This window comes from Equus caballus, chromosome 4 (genome assembly GCF_041296265.1).
Source record: "Equus caballus isolate H_3958 breed thoroughbred chromosome 4, TB-T2T, whole genome shotgun sequence".
NCBI classification, from domain to species: domain Eukaryota; kingdom Metazoa; phylum Chordata; class Mammalia; order Perissodactyla; family Equidae; genus Equus; species Equus caballus.
This window is the reverse complement of record NC_091687.1, coordinates 54,258,643-54,274,541: the sequence shown is the minus strand read 5'-3', so window position 1 is coordinate 54,274,541 and position 15,899 is coordinate 54,258,643. Positions and strand designations below refer to the sequence as shown.

General features: G+C 34.9%; 1 protein-coding gene across 24 annotated transcripts in view; it reads left to right on the top strand.

Annotated features, from left to right (window-relative positions):
* SNX13 (sorting nexin 13) overlaps positions 1 to 15,899 on the top strand; it is a 143,529-nt gene that overhangs the window by 115,707 nt on the left and 11,923 nt on the right. For 15 of the 24 annotated variants that reach the window (XR_011437841.1, XR_011437839.1, XR_011437840.1 and 12 more), the window contains one exon: positions 1,937 to 5,464. Coding sequence is in view for 21 of the 24 variants with exons in the window: in XM_070264590.1 (XP_070120691.1) it covers positions 1,937 to 2,184 (248 nt within the window). In the remaining 3 variants the exon portion in view is untranslated. Of the gene's footprint in view, positions 1 to 1,936; positions 5,465 to 15,899 lie in introns of those variants that run through there. The other 9 variants (XM_070264594.1, XM_070264593.1, XM_070264589.1 and 6 more) reach the window with 1 other exon arrangement.

Here is a 15,899-nt window from a genome sequence, read left to right as displayed (position 1 = left end):
TCTAATTTGAGTTGCTTCTTTGGAACACTGCTATCTCGCTAACTTAGATTCACTTTGTCTCTTGTCTTCTCTCAGTGGGAGACGCTATATAATAGGAAAAGCAGTTTTGTGTGGCTGGATGGTTGTTTTGTCCTTTCTTTGGTTATGAGTATCTTTGACAATACTTAGATATCTCTTTTCTACATTTTAATTATGCATGTAGATACTGGAAAAGAAATGTTTATTAAGTTCTTTAATATCATGCAATACTTATTTCTTTTCCTATAATTTGTTTTCCTTTAATTTAAAACTGTATTTTCATCATAGATTTCATCATCAACTTTCTCTTCTGTCAAAGTAGAAATTTACTAGACGGCTATTAATTTGGCTCTGTAGACTATACTGTTACATTTGGAGATAAAAAGCAAATTATAGAAATATCATTTCAGAAAAATAAAAAGAAACAATAACATAGGATATTACTTAATATACTATTAAAATAAACCAGATCTTGCTATACATTAACTCAATTGTGCAGCTGGAAGAAACCTTAATGGATTTATTCAGTAAATATTTGTTGAGAGCATGTTGTGTGCCAGACACTATTCTTTGCACCAATCTTTGCCTTCTTGAAGCTTACATTCTATTAGGGGATCACCGAACAGACAAAACAAATAAAGCACAGTGCATTAGATAGTGGTAAGTGCTGAGAGAACAAATGGGGCAGGAAAAGGGCAGTATCAGGTGAGTTGCACTTGTAGATAGAGTGGTCAGGGAAGGCCTCCTTGAGAAGATGACACTTGTGTGAAGACTTAAAGGAAGTGAGGGTAGATATAAAAGTATGTATCTTTACAGATGCAGAATCCCTTGCCTGTGTTTTAGGCGGTTCACAAACTATTTGCTTTAAATTGTATTGTATCCCTATTTAGAAACATACCTTTTGAAAGTTGCACATTTCTTTTGAAAGCAATAAAATAGTATTTACTGCCATTGAGGCCCGATTATAAATAATTAAGAATAATCATACATGTTGTTCGCATACTCAAGTATCTCCAGTAACTTCATGTTGCCTATGAGTAAATTCCAAACTTGCTCACCCTGACCGTCACAGCACTGTCAGTTTTTCATTCTTTTCTCCACCTCTTCTTACGGGAATCCTAAAATTCAACCAAACTGTACTACCCCCATTTCTTGAACCTGTCTTGGTTTTTTTTCACTCAGTGCTCATTTGCTCATTGATTGCTCATTCTCTCCACCAAAACTAATCCATCATCTATTTGAGCCTGTCAGAATCCTGCCCAGGTAGCAAAGTCTACTTCACTGGTCACTTCCTTGAGGGGAGTCTTTCCTTATTATCTCATATGGAATTCGCCCTGTAAACAGGTTTATACTTTTATTATTTTAATGACACTATTACTGTGTCACAAGTTTTTTAAGATCATAGATCAACTTTCACATATTGTTTCCTTGTAGCATTTCTCACTGTGCATTAGATGTAGTAAGAATATTTATATAGTGTTTTAGAGTTTACAGATCACTTTTCACATTATCTCATTAAAGCCTTATAAATTCTTGCAGTTATAAGGATATTGGTTATTATAATGCTCATTTTACAGATTAGGAAATACTCAGGGTGGGTAAGTCTTACATACAGGTATTAAAGGACAGGCTTATAACTCTAATTTGGGGTTTCTGAGTCTGAATCTACTTCTTTCTTCTGTGCTGTATTGTCTCTCAGTGTCTATTTCATAAGTATGGATGCATGCCTGCATGCAGACATGGGTAATTTTTAAATCTCAATTATAATATATAGCCGAAACACATTAACAGTACTTACTATTTATCACTTATTCTGCCGTGTACTTTACATACTTTATTTAACTTAGAGTATACTTTAGGCCTGTGTTTCCTTTATTTGGGTAATGAATTATGTTTATTTTTCCTCCTCTTCATTTAGATGAACTGAAGCACATTATCGGGGCTGAGACAACGCGGAAAGGTATTCTTCGGGTTTTTGAAATGTTTCAGCACAACCAGTTAAATAGGAGAATGGTTTATGTCTTCTTGGAAGGCTTTTTGGAAACCTTATTTCCACAGTATAAATTCCGTGAACTTTTCAACAAACTGCATTCACGGTCAAAGCAGATGCAGAAATATAAACAGAAACTTCAGACTACTCAAGCGCCTTCTTTACAGAAAAGGTGACACTCCAATCTATGAAGCTGGTGTTCATTTTGTCCAGGACTAATGGTATGGACAGATCTTCCGGGGCTTAACTCATATACTGTTGTGTCTGCACCAGTCTTTTAGTGTCTCAAAATAGGTTATTAATACATCCATAAGACTGTGGTTCTTCTCATCCTTGTCTATAATCCAGCCACTACCAAGAGAGATTTCCGTGTCTCACATGATTTGGTGCATATTTTTGCAACATTGAGAGGATACTGTCCCCATCTCAAGCAGGAATGACATTGGTCTCTTCCTTTTCAAACTAATCAGCATTCTCCAGCAATGACAAAGTGCCAGTGTGTATATATGAGAGCTAAGGAAAGCACAAAACAATGGTTAACAGATAAATTGGTTAATTTGTTTAATAGTGGGAGACTGTGCAATGTGTGATTTGGAGGGATTTGTTTTGCATAATGATTTTATAGGTCTTTGTTGGAATTTTGACATAGTGTGGATTAGCCAGGTGAATGATCTTTGGAACCTCTGTTTCAGGTCTGGGGAAAATGACAGAATGCCCTTAAAGTATGACATAACCTTATACCCAAATTACAGTTTTGTGACATAAAATAAAACCTAGTATAAAATAAAACCAATCAAAAACAGAATTTGATTGGATTTGTTATTCATTGGTAAAACACGTTTTAACTGATTCTTATGTGCTTTAAGAGCTCTATTTTGCTCTTATGGTACTCAATCATAAGTTTTCTTTTGGCATTCTGTGTGCAAAAAGAAGCATATGATGGCTCTCATTTAAGTTTCAAAATTATTACAGTTTTCTTTGTCTTTAAGAGATTATTGATTAAACAGTAGGGGGTATAATTTGTTGAAAGAACTGCCAAATACATTTTGTCCTTCTAAAACTATGGAAATTTAAAAAAACAGTACTCTCTTGAAAGTTACCATACGATAATTTTAAATTGTGTGATCTAGACATACCTTAGGTGGTAACAAAAATAGCAAATCAGAGAATCAAATGAGCTTACTAGTCATATATAAACATACAAATTCTTAATTCTATTACAGTGTACATATATGAACATAAATAATGAAAACAACTGTAATATTTTTTAAAATATGCTTTTATTTATATTTTGCATAATGTAAAATTCTACTAAATAAAGCAAGTTAGCAAAACCCCTCAGTGTATACGTTTAAGTCCCTAAAATAGTTTTATACCAACAACAACAAAATACCTTTTCCAGTTTTAGAGCCTCTGCATTTCCTATAGTTTTCTCATTCTCCATTTGTCCATCTTGGAAGTCTCATATAACTGGTATGCAGGATTTCTACGTAGTTTTTAAATACTTCCACTGACTAAGGGTTTGGGTGTGTCGGCATTTTTTGTTTTAAAAATATTTAACACTAAAACCTTAAAATAGTGAAGCTATTTATCAGACCACTGAGCCAAGATCCTGGTATTAAAAGAACGTCCGGGTGCTTAAGATGAAGGGGCAGCGTATTGGTATCCCAGTTATTTGGGAGCTTTAAGATTGGAACAAGATAGTATTGTCTTGTTTTTACCGAGATCCTTATTGCAAAGTGAAGCCTAATAACAGACTAAAGCCTTCCTTTAAAGCTTTATAATAATCATATTTATTCATAATGCTGTTGTGCATACTTTCAGTATGCATATATTCAGCATGTGTTGCATGTCTTCAGAATTACATAAATTTCTTTTATTGCAACTTGCAAACGAGAAAAGATCTTTATTGATTCTGATGGAAGAAATAATAATTTTTCTCAGTGTGTCTCCCTGCCCTGGTTCCTCCCCAGGCCCCAAGCTTTAAAAGTGAGGATATGTGAAACATGTCTGTAGGAAGCATCAGCACAGCCATAGTGCAATGATTTTCAAATATACCCCTGCCCATTTCAAGTATATTTTTGACATAAATAAATCTAAGGTTAACAGAATTCATGTGAGAACCTAGTGTGTACATGTATAAAAGCATTTCTAGATAATGTGAGGAAGGCTGACCATCAACCAGGGAAAGAAAGGTCATGCAAGATAGCAAATTTTCATTATTGCAAGCTAATTGCAGTCATACCAAAAACTCTTTGAGTAAATAGGTTTTTAAAATAATTTTTGTTTAAGAGAGTTTATATTTCAAAAGCAGAAATGGTAGTCTATGTAAACGGTTGTGCATCTTCTCTGTGCACATCTCTGTTTTACATCAGAGAGAACTGTGGTCATGCTAAAATTAGAGATACTTTTTGAATGACTTGGTCAAGCTGTGTGTAAAATATTTAACCCATAAGTCAAGTACAGTGTACTATGTTTAATAAAGTTATTACATTTAATGCATTTACTGCATATATAAATATATACATGAAGAGGCTTTATGTCTTCTGATATTTGATTTTTGAATGTGTTTTTAAGTCAGTGGTGCCTTTAGGCAAGAACCTTCAAAATTAATCATTTTTTGTTTGGGTTTTCTGATTTTTCAGGCAACATACAAACTTTAGAAACCATCACTACTAACTTATAGTTCATTCACCTAAAAAATTGATTGTATTATTTAAAGATAGCCCTTAGATGGGCATTTCCTATTATTAGGGTGTTCTGAATAGTTGCTGAAAACAATTGTGCCATTGATGAATGAATGCACTTGGTTAGCCTTAATTTTTTTTAAAAAAAATAATTAAAAACTTTCTTGAAGTTTTGGTTTGCTCCTTTTAAGTTTGTGCTGCTGGTGTTTGGAAAAAAACAGTTAAGTGCTACCAGAAAGTGTACCAATTTTTTAAAAATTAAGAACAATATAAATTTCACAATCTAAAATTTTAATTTTGTGCAATATTTTCATTTATGCATGTGTATTTGAGTAATTGTAAAATAAATGAATTTTTAATGTTTTGAGATCTAGTTTAAACTGTCTTCTTAACCCAACAACTTACATTCCGTTGTTGCTGCATCCTTTTATTTAAGGACTTGTTTTAAAAGTCTTTTTTTGTCACTCCTTGTAAAATTCTTTTGTTATTAGTAAATTTTGCTGATAGGAGCATGGCTCCTGTATTACAAGGGAAAAAATAAAGAGCACATTTTAGGATTATAATTGTTCAAAGATAACTTGTGTATATCATTGTACAGTAAGTGTCAACTGTGTGCCTAACTATTCTATCAATACTTTTCCTTCTTTAACAAAGAAGAAACAACAATCAGAATGTTGGTTATTTTTATTGAACTAAAAAGAAGAATAAAATTTTTATTTGGTTTGCATTATGTTGTCCATTAGAAAATACTAATAAAGTATTAACAAACCTTTTTGTTGAATTTATTTAGTAGTGATGTATTTTTATTACTTTAAAAAATGCTTGCTCAGTGGTCTTGTTTTAGTTTGTGTGTATATTTTCCTAATTCTTTTCATTTTAGAAGTCAAGCAATTCAAGTTCCAGGTTAGTAGATGTGCTACTGAGTGGTTACTGGCTTACAACTAACTGAATTTAGTTTTTCTTTTTATAGGACAAGTCATTTACTACCATAGAGTTAAAGAAACTTTGTACTTCACTGTCATACAAAATTATAAAGTAGTTTTCCATTAGAGAGAAAGACCTGTAATAAGTGATCTATTAGCAATTTTTATTTGATCTCATTTTTAATTCATAGTCTGCCTAATATTTTAGACATTTCAGTTTTCAAGGCAACTGAGTCAGAACTCAGCTATGTAGCTCTGTTTGATTAGCCATAATATTTATAGCCTTCTTGGACCTGATCCACAGATTTCTCAGACATCAGATGTGATTACCGCCATCTTACCAAGGATAGGCATAGTATTTCTCAAAATGCATACTGTAACATATTGGTCCCTTTAAGATATTCCTGAGGGGAATAATTTTATATTTTTATGTAACTTACCAAAAACCGTAAAATGTTTCTTTACAATTCAAATGATATCAAAGTTTCTGAAAAGTTCTATAATAAATAAATCTGTTTAACTTTGTGTACCTAACTTCCCAAACTTGATTAACCACCGAATCTTTCATCATAAACACCTATTAACAGCTTTAGGATAATGTTCTCAAGGAACATGGTTTGAAAAATCTAAAGGTGAAGCATCTTTAATTAGAGAATACAAATTCTAGACAGAAAAACCCATGGATTTGGGACACGAAGATTTACTTTTTTTTTTTTAAGCCTACTATTCCAATGGAAAATTTAGTCTTTGGAAGAAAAAGGAGAGTAGGAAAAATTAACAGCTGATTATTTAGCAGAAATTACGGTTGAATTTGGCCCTGGGTACCTGAATAATGAACTCAGGGATGACAGAGTACGTCTCATGAGAAGTGAGAAAGATATTTGCCAAAAATCTTGCTCATGTGATCAAAAGAGGAGTAACTTGGAAACACAGAGGGGAGAGAGAAATGTAATACAGTTCCATTTTTACAATGTTGTGTGCCAGGCATTGATCTGTATATAATGGCAGATATTATGTTTGATCTAGGAAAAATTGTAGCAGCTGAGAACCTAGTACCTCACAAGAAAAAAATTAATAGAATGAAAATTATACTTAACTCTGTCTACCAATGTGCAGTGTGTGAGAAATATATGAAATGTGATATTTTAAGTTGGTAACGTGACCTTTTACATATCATTGAGTGGAATAAAACAGTCGGACTATGTGTTGAAAGTCCCCAAGACCACACCCTGGTGATTCACTAGGAGGGCTCCCAGGACTCAGCCTACAGTCATACTCACAGCTAAGATTTAGTATAGCAAAAGGACGTGAAACAACATCAAAGAGAAAAGGTACATGGGGTGTGGTCTGAGGAAAACCCAGCTCAAGCTTCCAAGGTCCTCTCCCAATGAAGTCTCGCAGGATGTACTTAATTCCCCCCAGCAATGAGTTGTGACAACACATGTGAAATGTTGCCAATCAGGGAAGCTCATTCAAGACTCTGCTTATGATTTTTATTGTGGGCAGGTCATGTAGGCACCTGCCTGGCATGCACCTAAATTCTGGACTCCTGGAAGGAAAGCACATATTCTGCATAAACCATCTATTTTGTATGAACAGTTTAGGAATAGTGAGCCACTTTTATCAGTTTTGGGAATGGTAGGAATACTCTGGAAATCTAAGTTCTCAGATACCTGAGAATAAGGTCCAACCTTGTAAGCAGGCCTTTCAAAAGATAGCAGTCATACCTGCTATGGTAACTTTTCTGCACAATTGTCCAAAGAAATGGGTAATAAAAAGTGAGGAGTCATCTCACCGAAGGTCAGTAGGATTTATTCTTGTGTAGAAGCCTCCACACCTAAAGGTGGAAACACAGCAGAGACTTTAGATGTAGATAAAAGGGAAAAAAGGTCAGGTGATATTGATATGGATATATATTGCAATCCAAGAAGCTGGAGGAACAGATTTATGTATTTCCAATAAAGATTCCCATAGCAAACAGTTATATCGCACTTACTAATCACAGCAGCCTTTTGAGATGTAGGTACTGTTATCTTCTCCAGTTTATAGATGGGAAAACTCAGGCATTGAGTCAATTATCTAATGTTCCACAACAGGTAACTGATGAGGCTGAAATCTCAGCCTAGGTGGTCTGACTCAAGAGCCAGTTTCTCAACAGTGGTGCTATTGATGTTTGGGGCTGCATAATTCTCTGTTGTGAGAGCTGTCCTGTGCATTATAGGATGTGCATCCTTGGGCTCTACTCACTAGATAATGCCAGTAGCACTATCTCGCACTCCTAGTTGTGACAACCAAAAATGTCTTCAGGCATTGCCAAATGATGTCTGGGAGCAAAATTGCCACCAGTTGAGAATCGGGGATCTATGCCCTCAGTCACTGAAACAAGATCAGGTGGGGACTGCAGACTTCAGTTCTGGCTGTGTCTTTTCTCTATTAGCAAACACCTGGCAAATTTGTGACTTTCGTTGTAGGGAATGTAAATGAATGCCTAACTCTGCCTTAATAGGAGGAGAAGGCTAGGGGCAGTAAAACCAAATATTTTACGTTGTTTTTATTTAAGTAAGCCTTCCATAGTTGAGGAGGGGAGGAGGGGAAGAGAGACTTTGCAAGTGAGATAAACAAGAAAAATGGTTTTCGTGAAAACGTTTGAAGATGTGAGATAAATGATTTTATGAGAAAATTGTTGTTTTACTCCATGACGAGGCTATTAACTCAGTAACATTGATATTTGTGAGATATTTTTCTTTCAAGTAACTGTTTTTGTTTGTTTTGGAGCCAGTCCTTCTAGAGCCTGAAAATTCCCTTTCCGTCTTTGTAAGTAAGCCTCTTTGGAAATGTTTTTGTGTCTGAGTTTTCCTTTGACAGGTGGAAGTTCCACTGGGATGCCCAGGTGACTCACCTTCTGCACTGACTTTGTCTCCAGGGGTGAGCCTCATTCAACAATTAGAGCTTTTATCCCTGACTCTTTTCTGCTTTCTTCCCTCTGGTTCTTTTTCTGGGTCTTAGTCAAGTCTGGTTCTGGTTTTGATTAGTGCACAGCTGCTTTATTTCTCCATTGGTGGAAGCAATGTTGGGAAGCTAATTTTGTGGTCTGACCTGATTCTCTATCAAGCAGCCATTTGTCTTTTTTGTTTGTCTGCTTGTCTTCAGATTTCTTAATACCTACTGGCATTTCAGATGTAAGTTTTGTCAGGCCAATAGCTGGTCTCACCTGTGGGATTAAGAAGTTGTTCGTGTTGCAGCCTATGTGAGTAGTGGTGTTTCTTCTGCCAGAGGTTCCTCTCTGTTGTTTTTCTTATTTACACAGTACTATAAGCTAAAAAAAAAAAATTCCAGAAAGAGCTTTTGTGCCTGCTGGAAAGAAAGTGGCTCCCTGCAATTCTTTGTATCTCTGACCTCCCTCCTTTTAAAGAGGCTACAACAAATTGGTGAGTTTTGTTCTTTAGTTTTGATTCATGGATGAAGTTGTAAAGGTGGCCCGGGTAGTTGTCTTTGAGTGTGTGTGTGTGTGCGCGCGTAAATAGAAAAAAAAAAGTCTTTTCTCTCCTTGTAAAAGAAAATTAGTTAGCCTTTTACAAAAGATCTTTTTATAACTCTAATACTGTATTTGCAGCTGGCATTCACCCACCTTATTGTCTCTCAAAATTCTGGAAATTAATTGGGCATAAAAATTGATCATTTATATGCATAGTGGAGTAATCTAATTCAAAAGTACAGATTAACTATCAAATAGAAGAGAATGAAGATTTAAGAAAAAAATTGAAATTAGTTTCATGTGGTTTCAAAGAATTGAGAGAATTTTCCTTGGTCTTTATAACAGTTATGTCAGTGTGTGTTTGTGTGATGGAATGGGACTGCAAATTGAATGGGAAAGATTACTTCAGGTTTGTTGAGAGCTTCATGACTTCCTAAGCAACCTAAAGATGCTGAATAGCCTGATTTTTCTTTTTCACTTTTTTAAAGACAAAAAGAAAAGGAAAAAACCCCCGCAATGAACCAGATGAAGACATGAAAAAGAGCTTTGTGTTAAAAACAAAGAAAACAAAATGTACACAAATATACTATACTGAAATAGAAAAAAACCCGGTGCTATACTTCTCCAGAGATTCCTAGTTTGCCCAAGAGTTGAATAAAATTCTTTTATTACATGAGTAAGAAATACGTTCTAAATGTGTTTGTTGATAGGCTTGTGTGCCTTTGCTTATCTCCATAGATAATTAATAAAATAGATTATAAAGTCTCTTAGATGTAGTGGAGCTCCTAGTTTGATTGCATAGACTAAGTAGGACTTACATAAATTAAAAATAAAAGAGCCAAATAATTTTCAGAAATTAAAAAAAAAATCTAATGGGTAAGTTTGCTGGCTCTTTAAAGAACTCAAATACTTGCTAAAGAAATTGGGCAGAAAAAGTTAGCCCTTCTGTAAATTAATTGCCTTGATTGCTAGGATACTAGATAAGAAACAAAGGCATATATATGTTGTCAAATAACAGGAAGGAAAATGCTCAGACCTTATTTTAATAATTTGGTATGTAAATGTGGAAAAACTTCAGATAATATTACTAAACAAAGTGAATACTGGACAAATTAGGTTTAATAATTTTGGTTTGGAACAACTACATATCTTTGCCCTAAGGTGAAAAGTAATATTGCACTAAAGTTTCTAATTTATACAAAACTTCGATATATCTTCCTTTGGAAAGCCTAATTTGAATGTCATAAATTTCCTACACTGATTTAATGGTTTGAATAGGTTATCTTTGTCTCGAAAAAACACTTAAGATTATGAAAATGTAAAAGTTGTGTTCGACCAAATTAGTAATTTTCAACTGGGGGTGAGTTTTCCCCTTGTGGAACATTTGGGAATGTCCAGAGACATTTTTGATTGTCAAGACTTGAGAAGTTGCTACTAGCATCTTAATGAGTAGAAGCCCGGGATGCTGCACCCCACAAGAAAGAACTATTTGGTCCAAAATGTCAATAGCACTGGGGTTGTAAAAACTTGGACTAAATGAAATTATTATGGCTTTATAAAAAAGGATTTATTTGTCTGATGTTACAGATCATAAGATGATGCTATATGGTTATTTATTGCATTTACAATTCCTATGTAAAAATAGTCATTATTTTTGAAATTCATCTGTCTTGTTGCATGTATCAATAGCTCATCCTTTTTCTTGTCATAATATTCCATTATATAATACCACAATTGTTTTATCCACTCATTTGTTAAAGGACATTTGGGTTATTTCAAGATTTTGTTAATTGTGAATAAAGCTGCTATAAACATTGTTGTATAATAAAGAATGTGACTGGCCTCTCTTCCTGGTTCCTGTGAGGTGACTCTAAATGCTTGGAATTTCCCAAGTAATAGGAGTATCTTTGCTATTTGTGAGCCCCTAGCATTACCTAAGTTTATACTGAGGAGATGAATTGATTTAGGATGGGGGCTGGTCATGAGAAAGATCAACTGTTTGATTGGAGATTTGTGACTTTGAGCCAGCCAACCTCTGGGGAGGGGAGGAGAATTAGAGATTGAGTTCAATCACATGGCCAATGATTCAATCAATCATTTCTCTCTGTAATGAAACCCCAATAAGAATTCTGAATACCAAAGCTCTGTAGAGCTTCCTGGTTGGAGAATACATTGCTGTGCCAGTAGGGTGACCAACCCTAACTCCTGGGAAGAGGGCATGGAAGCTCTGCACTGTGGAACCTTCCAGACCGCCCTCTGTGTGTCTCTTCATTTGACTGGTCTGATTTTTATCCTTACAGTAAAACTAATCATAATTATAGTGCTTTTCTGAATTCTGTGAGTAGTTTTAGCAAATTTTTGAACCTGAGGAGGTTATGGGAACCTCTGGATTTGTAGGCAGTTACTGTCTAAAGTACAGGTGGCCTGGCCACCCCCATGGGTAGCTGGCATCAGGAGTAAGGGCAGTCTTGTTGGAGACTGTGCCTTTAAACCTGTGGCATGTGATGCTAACTCTTGAGTGGTTAGTGTCAGAATTGTATTGCTGTACGCTAGGTGGTGTCAGAATAAGCATTCATGTATGTACATGTCTGTGTGTGGACATATGCTTTCATTCTCTTGCAGTCTTTTGGGTAAATGCCTAGGCAAGGGATTGCTGGGTTATATGATAAGTATCTATTTAATTTTATTAGAAACTGCCAAACTGTTTTCCAAAGTGGTTGTAGCATTTTGTGTTCCCACTAACAATTTGTGAGAGTTTCAGTTGCTCTGCATCCTTGCCAGCACCTGGTATTATAAAGCTTTTTTTCCCCCAAGTTCAGCCATTCTAATGGGTGTGTGGTTGTCCCTTATTGTGGCTTTATTTTACACTTCCCTGGCGACTAATATGTTACGCAATTTTCAGATATTTGCCATCCTGTCTCTTCTTTGGTGAAGTTTGTGCTCAAATTTTTTGCTCATTTCTTTTTAATTGAGTTTGTTTTCTTATTAGTGAGTTCGGAGGGTTCTTTATATATTCTGGAAAACGTTCTTTATCAGATGTGTGTTTTGTAAAGGTTTTCTCCCAGTCTGTGACTTATCTTTAATTTTCTTAACAGTATCTTTTGAAGAACAGTAGTTTTTAATTTTGACTAAAAATCAAAGTGTAATTTATGAATTTTTCCCTTTTTTTGTTTTTTTCAAATAAGTATATCAGATTTTTTTTTTTTTTAAAGATTGGCCCTGAGCTAATATCTGTTGCCAATCTTCCTCTTTTTTTTTTTTCTTCTCCTCAAAGACCCCAGGACGTAGTTGTGTATTCTAGTTGTATGTCCTTCTCATTCTGCTATGTGGGATGCTGCCTCAGCATGGCTTGATGAGCGGTGCTAGCTCCATGACCAGGATCCCAACTGGTGAAACCCTGGGCTGCCAAAGCAGAGCATTCGAACTTAACCACTCGGCCATGGGGCCAGCCCCCAATTTTTTCTTTTTGACTCTTCTGTTTTGTCTAAGAAAACTTTGTTTAACTCAATACCACAAAGATATTCTCTTATATTTTCTTTCAGAAGTTCTTTAGTTTTAGGTTTTTTGTTTAAGTCTGCAGTCCATCTCAAATTGAGTTTTAAGTATAGAGTGAGATATGAGCTGAAGCTCCTTTTTCCCCCCACGTATTAATACCCAATTATTCCTGCACCATTGTTACAATGATAATCTTTGGCACCTTTGTTGAATATCAATTGGTCATACATGTGTGGTTCTATTTCTGGATTTCTGTTCCATGGGATTGATAGATCTATCCTTTTGTCAGTACCATACTTTCTATTTGTACTAAGTCTTGAAATTAGGTAAGTATGAGTTCTCGAACTTGATTTTTTTGGTTCTTCAAAATAGTTTGAGCTGCTTGGGCTCCTGTGCTTCTCCATATAAATTTTGGAATCAGCCTATCTACAAAACAAAACAGCAACAAAAACAAAACCTACTGGAGTTTTGATTGGGATTGCATTTAATCTGTAGCTCAACGTGGTGAGAACTGACTTCTTACTATTGAATCTTAGAATCCATGAATATGGTATGATTTCTCTCCTCAGTGTTTTCTAGTTTCAGTGAACAAATCTTTTACATTTTGTTGGATTTAGTCAGTTTCATGGTTTTTAAATGTTATTGCAACAGGTACTGTATTTTAATTCTAACTTACTTTCATTGCTACCTGTAGAAATGTCATGCTTTATACTGACCTTATATTCTGTGACCTTGCCAAACTCACTTAAAGATTCTTTGGGATTTTCTACGTAGACAATCATATCATCTTATTAGGTAGTTTTAAATCTTCATTTTCAGTCTGTGTGCTTTTTTCCTCTCTCTCTTACTTTACTTCATTGGCTAGGAATCCCAGTATATTGCTGAATAGGAATGATGAGAGAGGGGATATCCTTACCTTGTTCTTTCACCATTAAGTTTGGAGGTGAGCTGTAGGCTTCTTGAGAGAGTTCCCTTTTATTCCTGTTTGCTGACAGCTTTGATCACAAATGGATTTTGGTTTTTTCAGAAGCTTTGCATCATTTTCAGTGATTATATGGTTATTGATTGTTAGTCTGTTAATATGGTGAATTACATTGATGATTTTCCGATATTGCCTAAACCTTACCTTCCTGGGATTAATCCCAATTGCTCATGATTTATTATCCTTTTTATATATTGTTGGATTTGAACCACTATTAAAAATTTTTACAGCTTTGATCATGAAGGATATTAGTTACTGGTTTTCTTATAATGTCTGGTTTTGGTAGCAAGGTAATGGTTTTCATAAAATGAGTTGGCCCCTCTTTTTCTGTATTCTGGAAGAATGTGTGTAAAATTGGTATTATTTCTTTCTAATTGACCTGTGAGGCCACAGGGACCTGGAGTTTTCTTTTGTGGAAAATTTGAACTATGAATTCAATGTCTTTCATAGATATAGAATTATTCAGGTTATTTGTTTCATCTTGAGAAAGCTTTGTAGTTGATGTCTTTCAAGGAATTTGTCCATTTCATCTAAGTCGGAATTTCTCAACCAAAGTGACATTTGGGAGGATAATTCTTTCTATGGGAGGGTGTCTTGTGCATGATGGAATGTTAGCAGCATCCCAGGCCTCTACTCTCTAGATGCCAGGAGTAAGCCCCCCAGTTGTGACACCCAAAAACATCTTCAGATATTTTTGCCAAACATACCCTGTGGACTGAGAACCACTGTTTTAAGTTATCACATTCATTGGCAAAACCTTTCTCATAATATTCCTCTCCTATCTTTTAATGCTTGTAAGATCCATAGGAATATTCTCTCTTATTCCTGACGCTGGTAGTTTGTATCTTCTTCTTCTTCTCTCCCTCCTCTTGCTCTTCTGCTGCTTCTCTCTTTCTCATATCAGATTGACTAGAGTTTAATGAATTTTATTAATCTTTGCAAAGAACTGCTTTTGGTTTCATTGATTTTCTCTCTTGTTTTTCTGTTTTCAGTTTTACCTATTTATTTCTGCTCTTTACTATTTCTGTCCTTTTGCTTGATTTAGGTTTAATTTACTCTTCTTTTTCTAGTTCCTTAAAGTGGAAGCTTGTATTATTGATTTAAAACCTTTTTGTTTTCTAATATGATCATTTAATACAATAAATTTCCCTTTAAGTATGCGGTAGTTGCATCCCACAAATTTGAAATTGTTTTTTATTTATTTTCATCTAATTCAGAAGATAGATCATTTCTATTTGACTCCTTCTTTGACCCATGGGTTATTTAGAAGTGTGTTTAATTTCTAAACATTTTGGGATTTTCCGTATATCTGCTATTCATTTCTAGTTTAATTCCATTTTGATTAGAGTACGTACTTTATATAATTTCCATTCTTTTAACTTTGTTGAAATTCATTTTGTTATCCAGAACATGATCTATGTTGGTGAATCATTTACGTGCACTTAAAAAGAATGTACATTCTGTTGTTAGTGGGTGGAGTGTTCAGTGATTATTTGTTAGGTCAAGTTGATTGGTTGTAGTGTTCAGGTCTATATCTTTACTAAATTTTTTTCCTGCTTTGTCTTTCAGTTACTGTGAAAGGAGTGTTGAAGTCTCCAATTACAATTGTGATTCTGTCCGTTTCCTTTTAGTTCTATCAGGTTTTGCTTCATGTTTTTGAAGTTTTGTTCATGTATATTTAAGACTTTTATGTCTATATAATGAATTGACCCATTTATCATTGCCTAATATTCCTCTTTATGTCTGCTAATATTCTTTGTTCTGATGTCTACTTTGTCTGATATAAACAAAGGCCATAAGAAAACATACTGAAGGCTGGATTTAGCCCAGGGACTCTAGTGTGTTGACCCCTGTTTTAAGAGCTTTCTTGCTGACAAGACGTAGTTGACTGTTTTGTTGATTTGGGAATTTAAGCCATTTATATTTACTTTAATTATTAATATGGCTGAATTTAAATTTACCATCTTGCTAGTTGTTTTGTATTTTTCCCATTTGTTCTTTATTCCTTTTTTTTTTTGGTGAGGAAGATTGGCCCCGAGCTAACATCCATTGCCAATCTTCCTCTTTTTGCTTGAGGAAGATTGTCCCTGAGCTAACATCCTTGCCAACCTTCCTCTATTTTGTATATGAGACCCTGCCACAGCCTAGCTTTATGTGCAGTGTGTAGGTCCACGCCCGGGATCCGAACCTGCAAACCCCAGGCCACTAAAGTGGAGCATGCAAACTTAACTACTATGCCACCGGGCTGGCCCACTGTTCTTCATTCCTTTTTTCCTCTTCTTTTGAATTGAGTATTTTTTATGATTCTATTTTATCTTCTCTAGTGGCT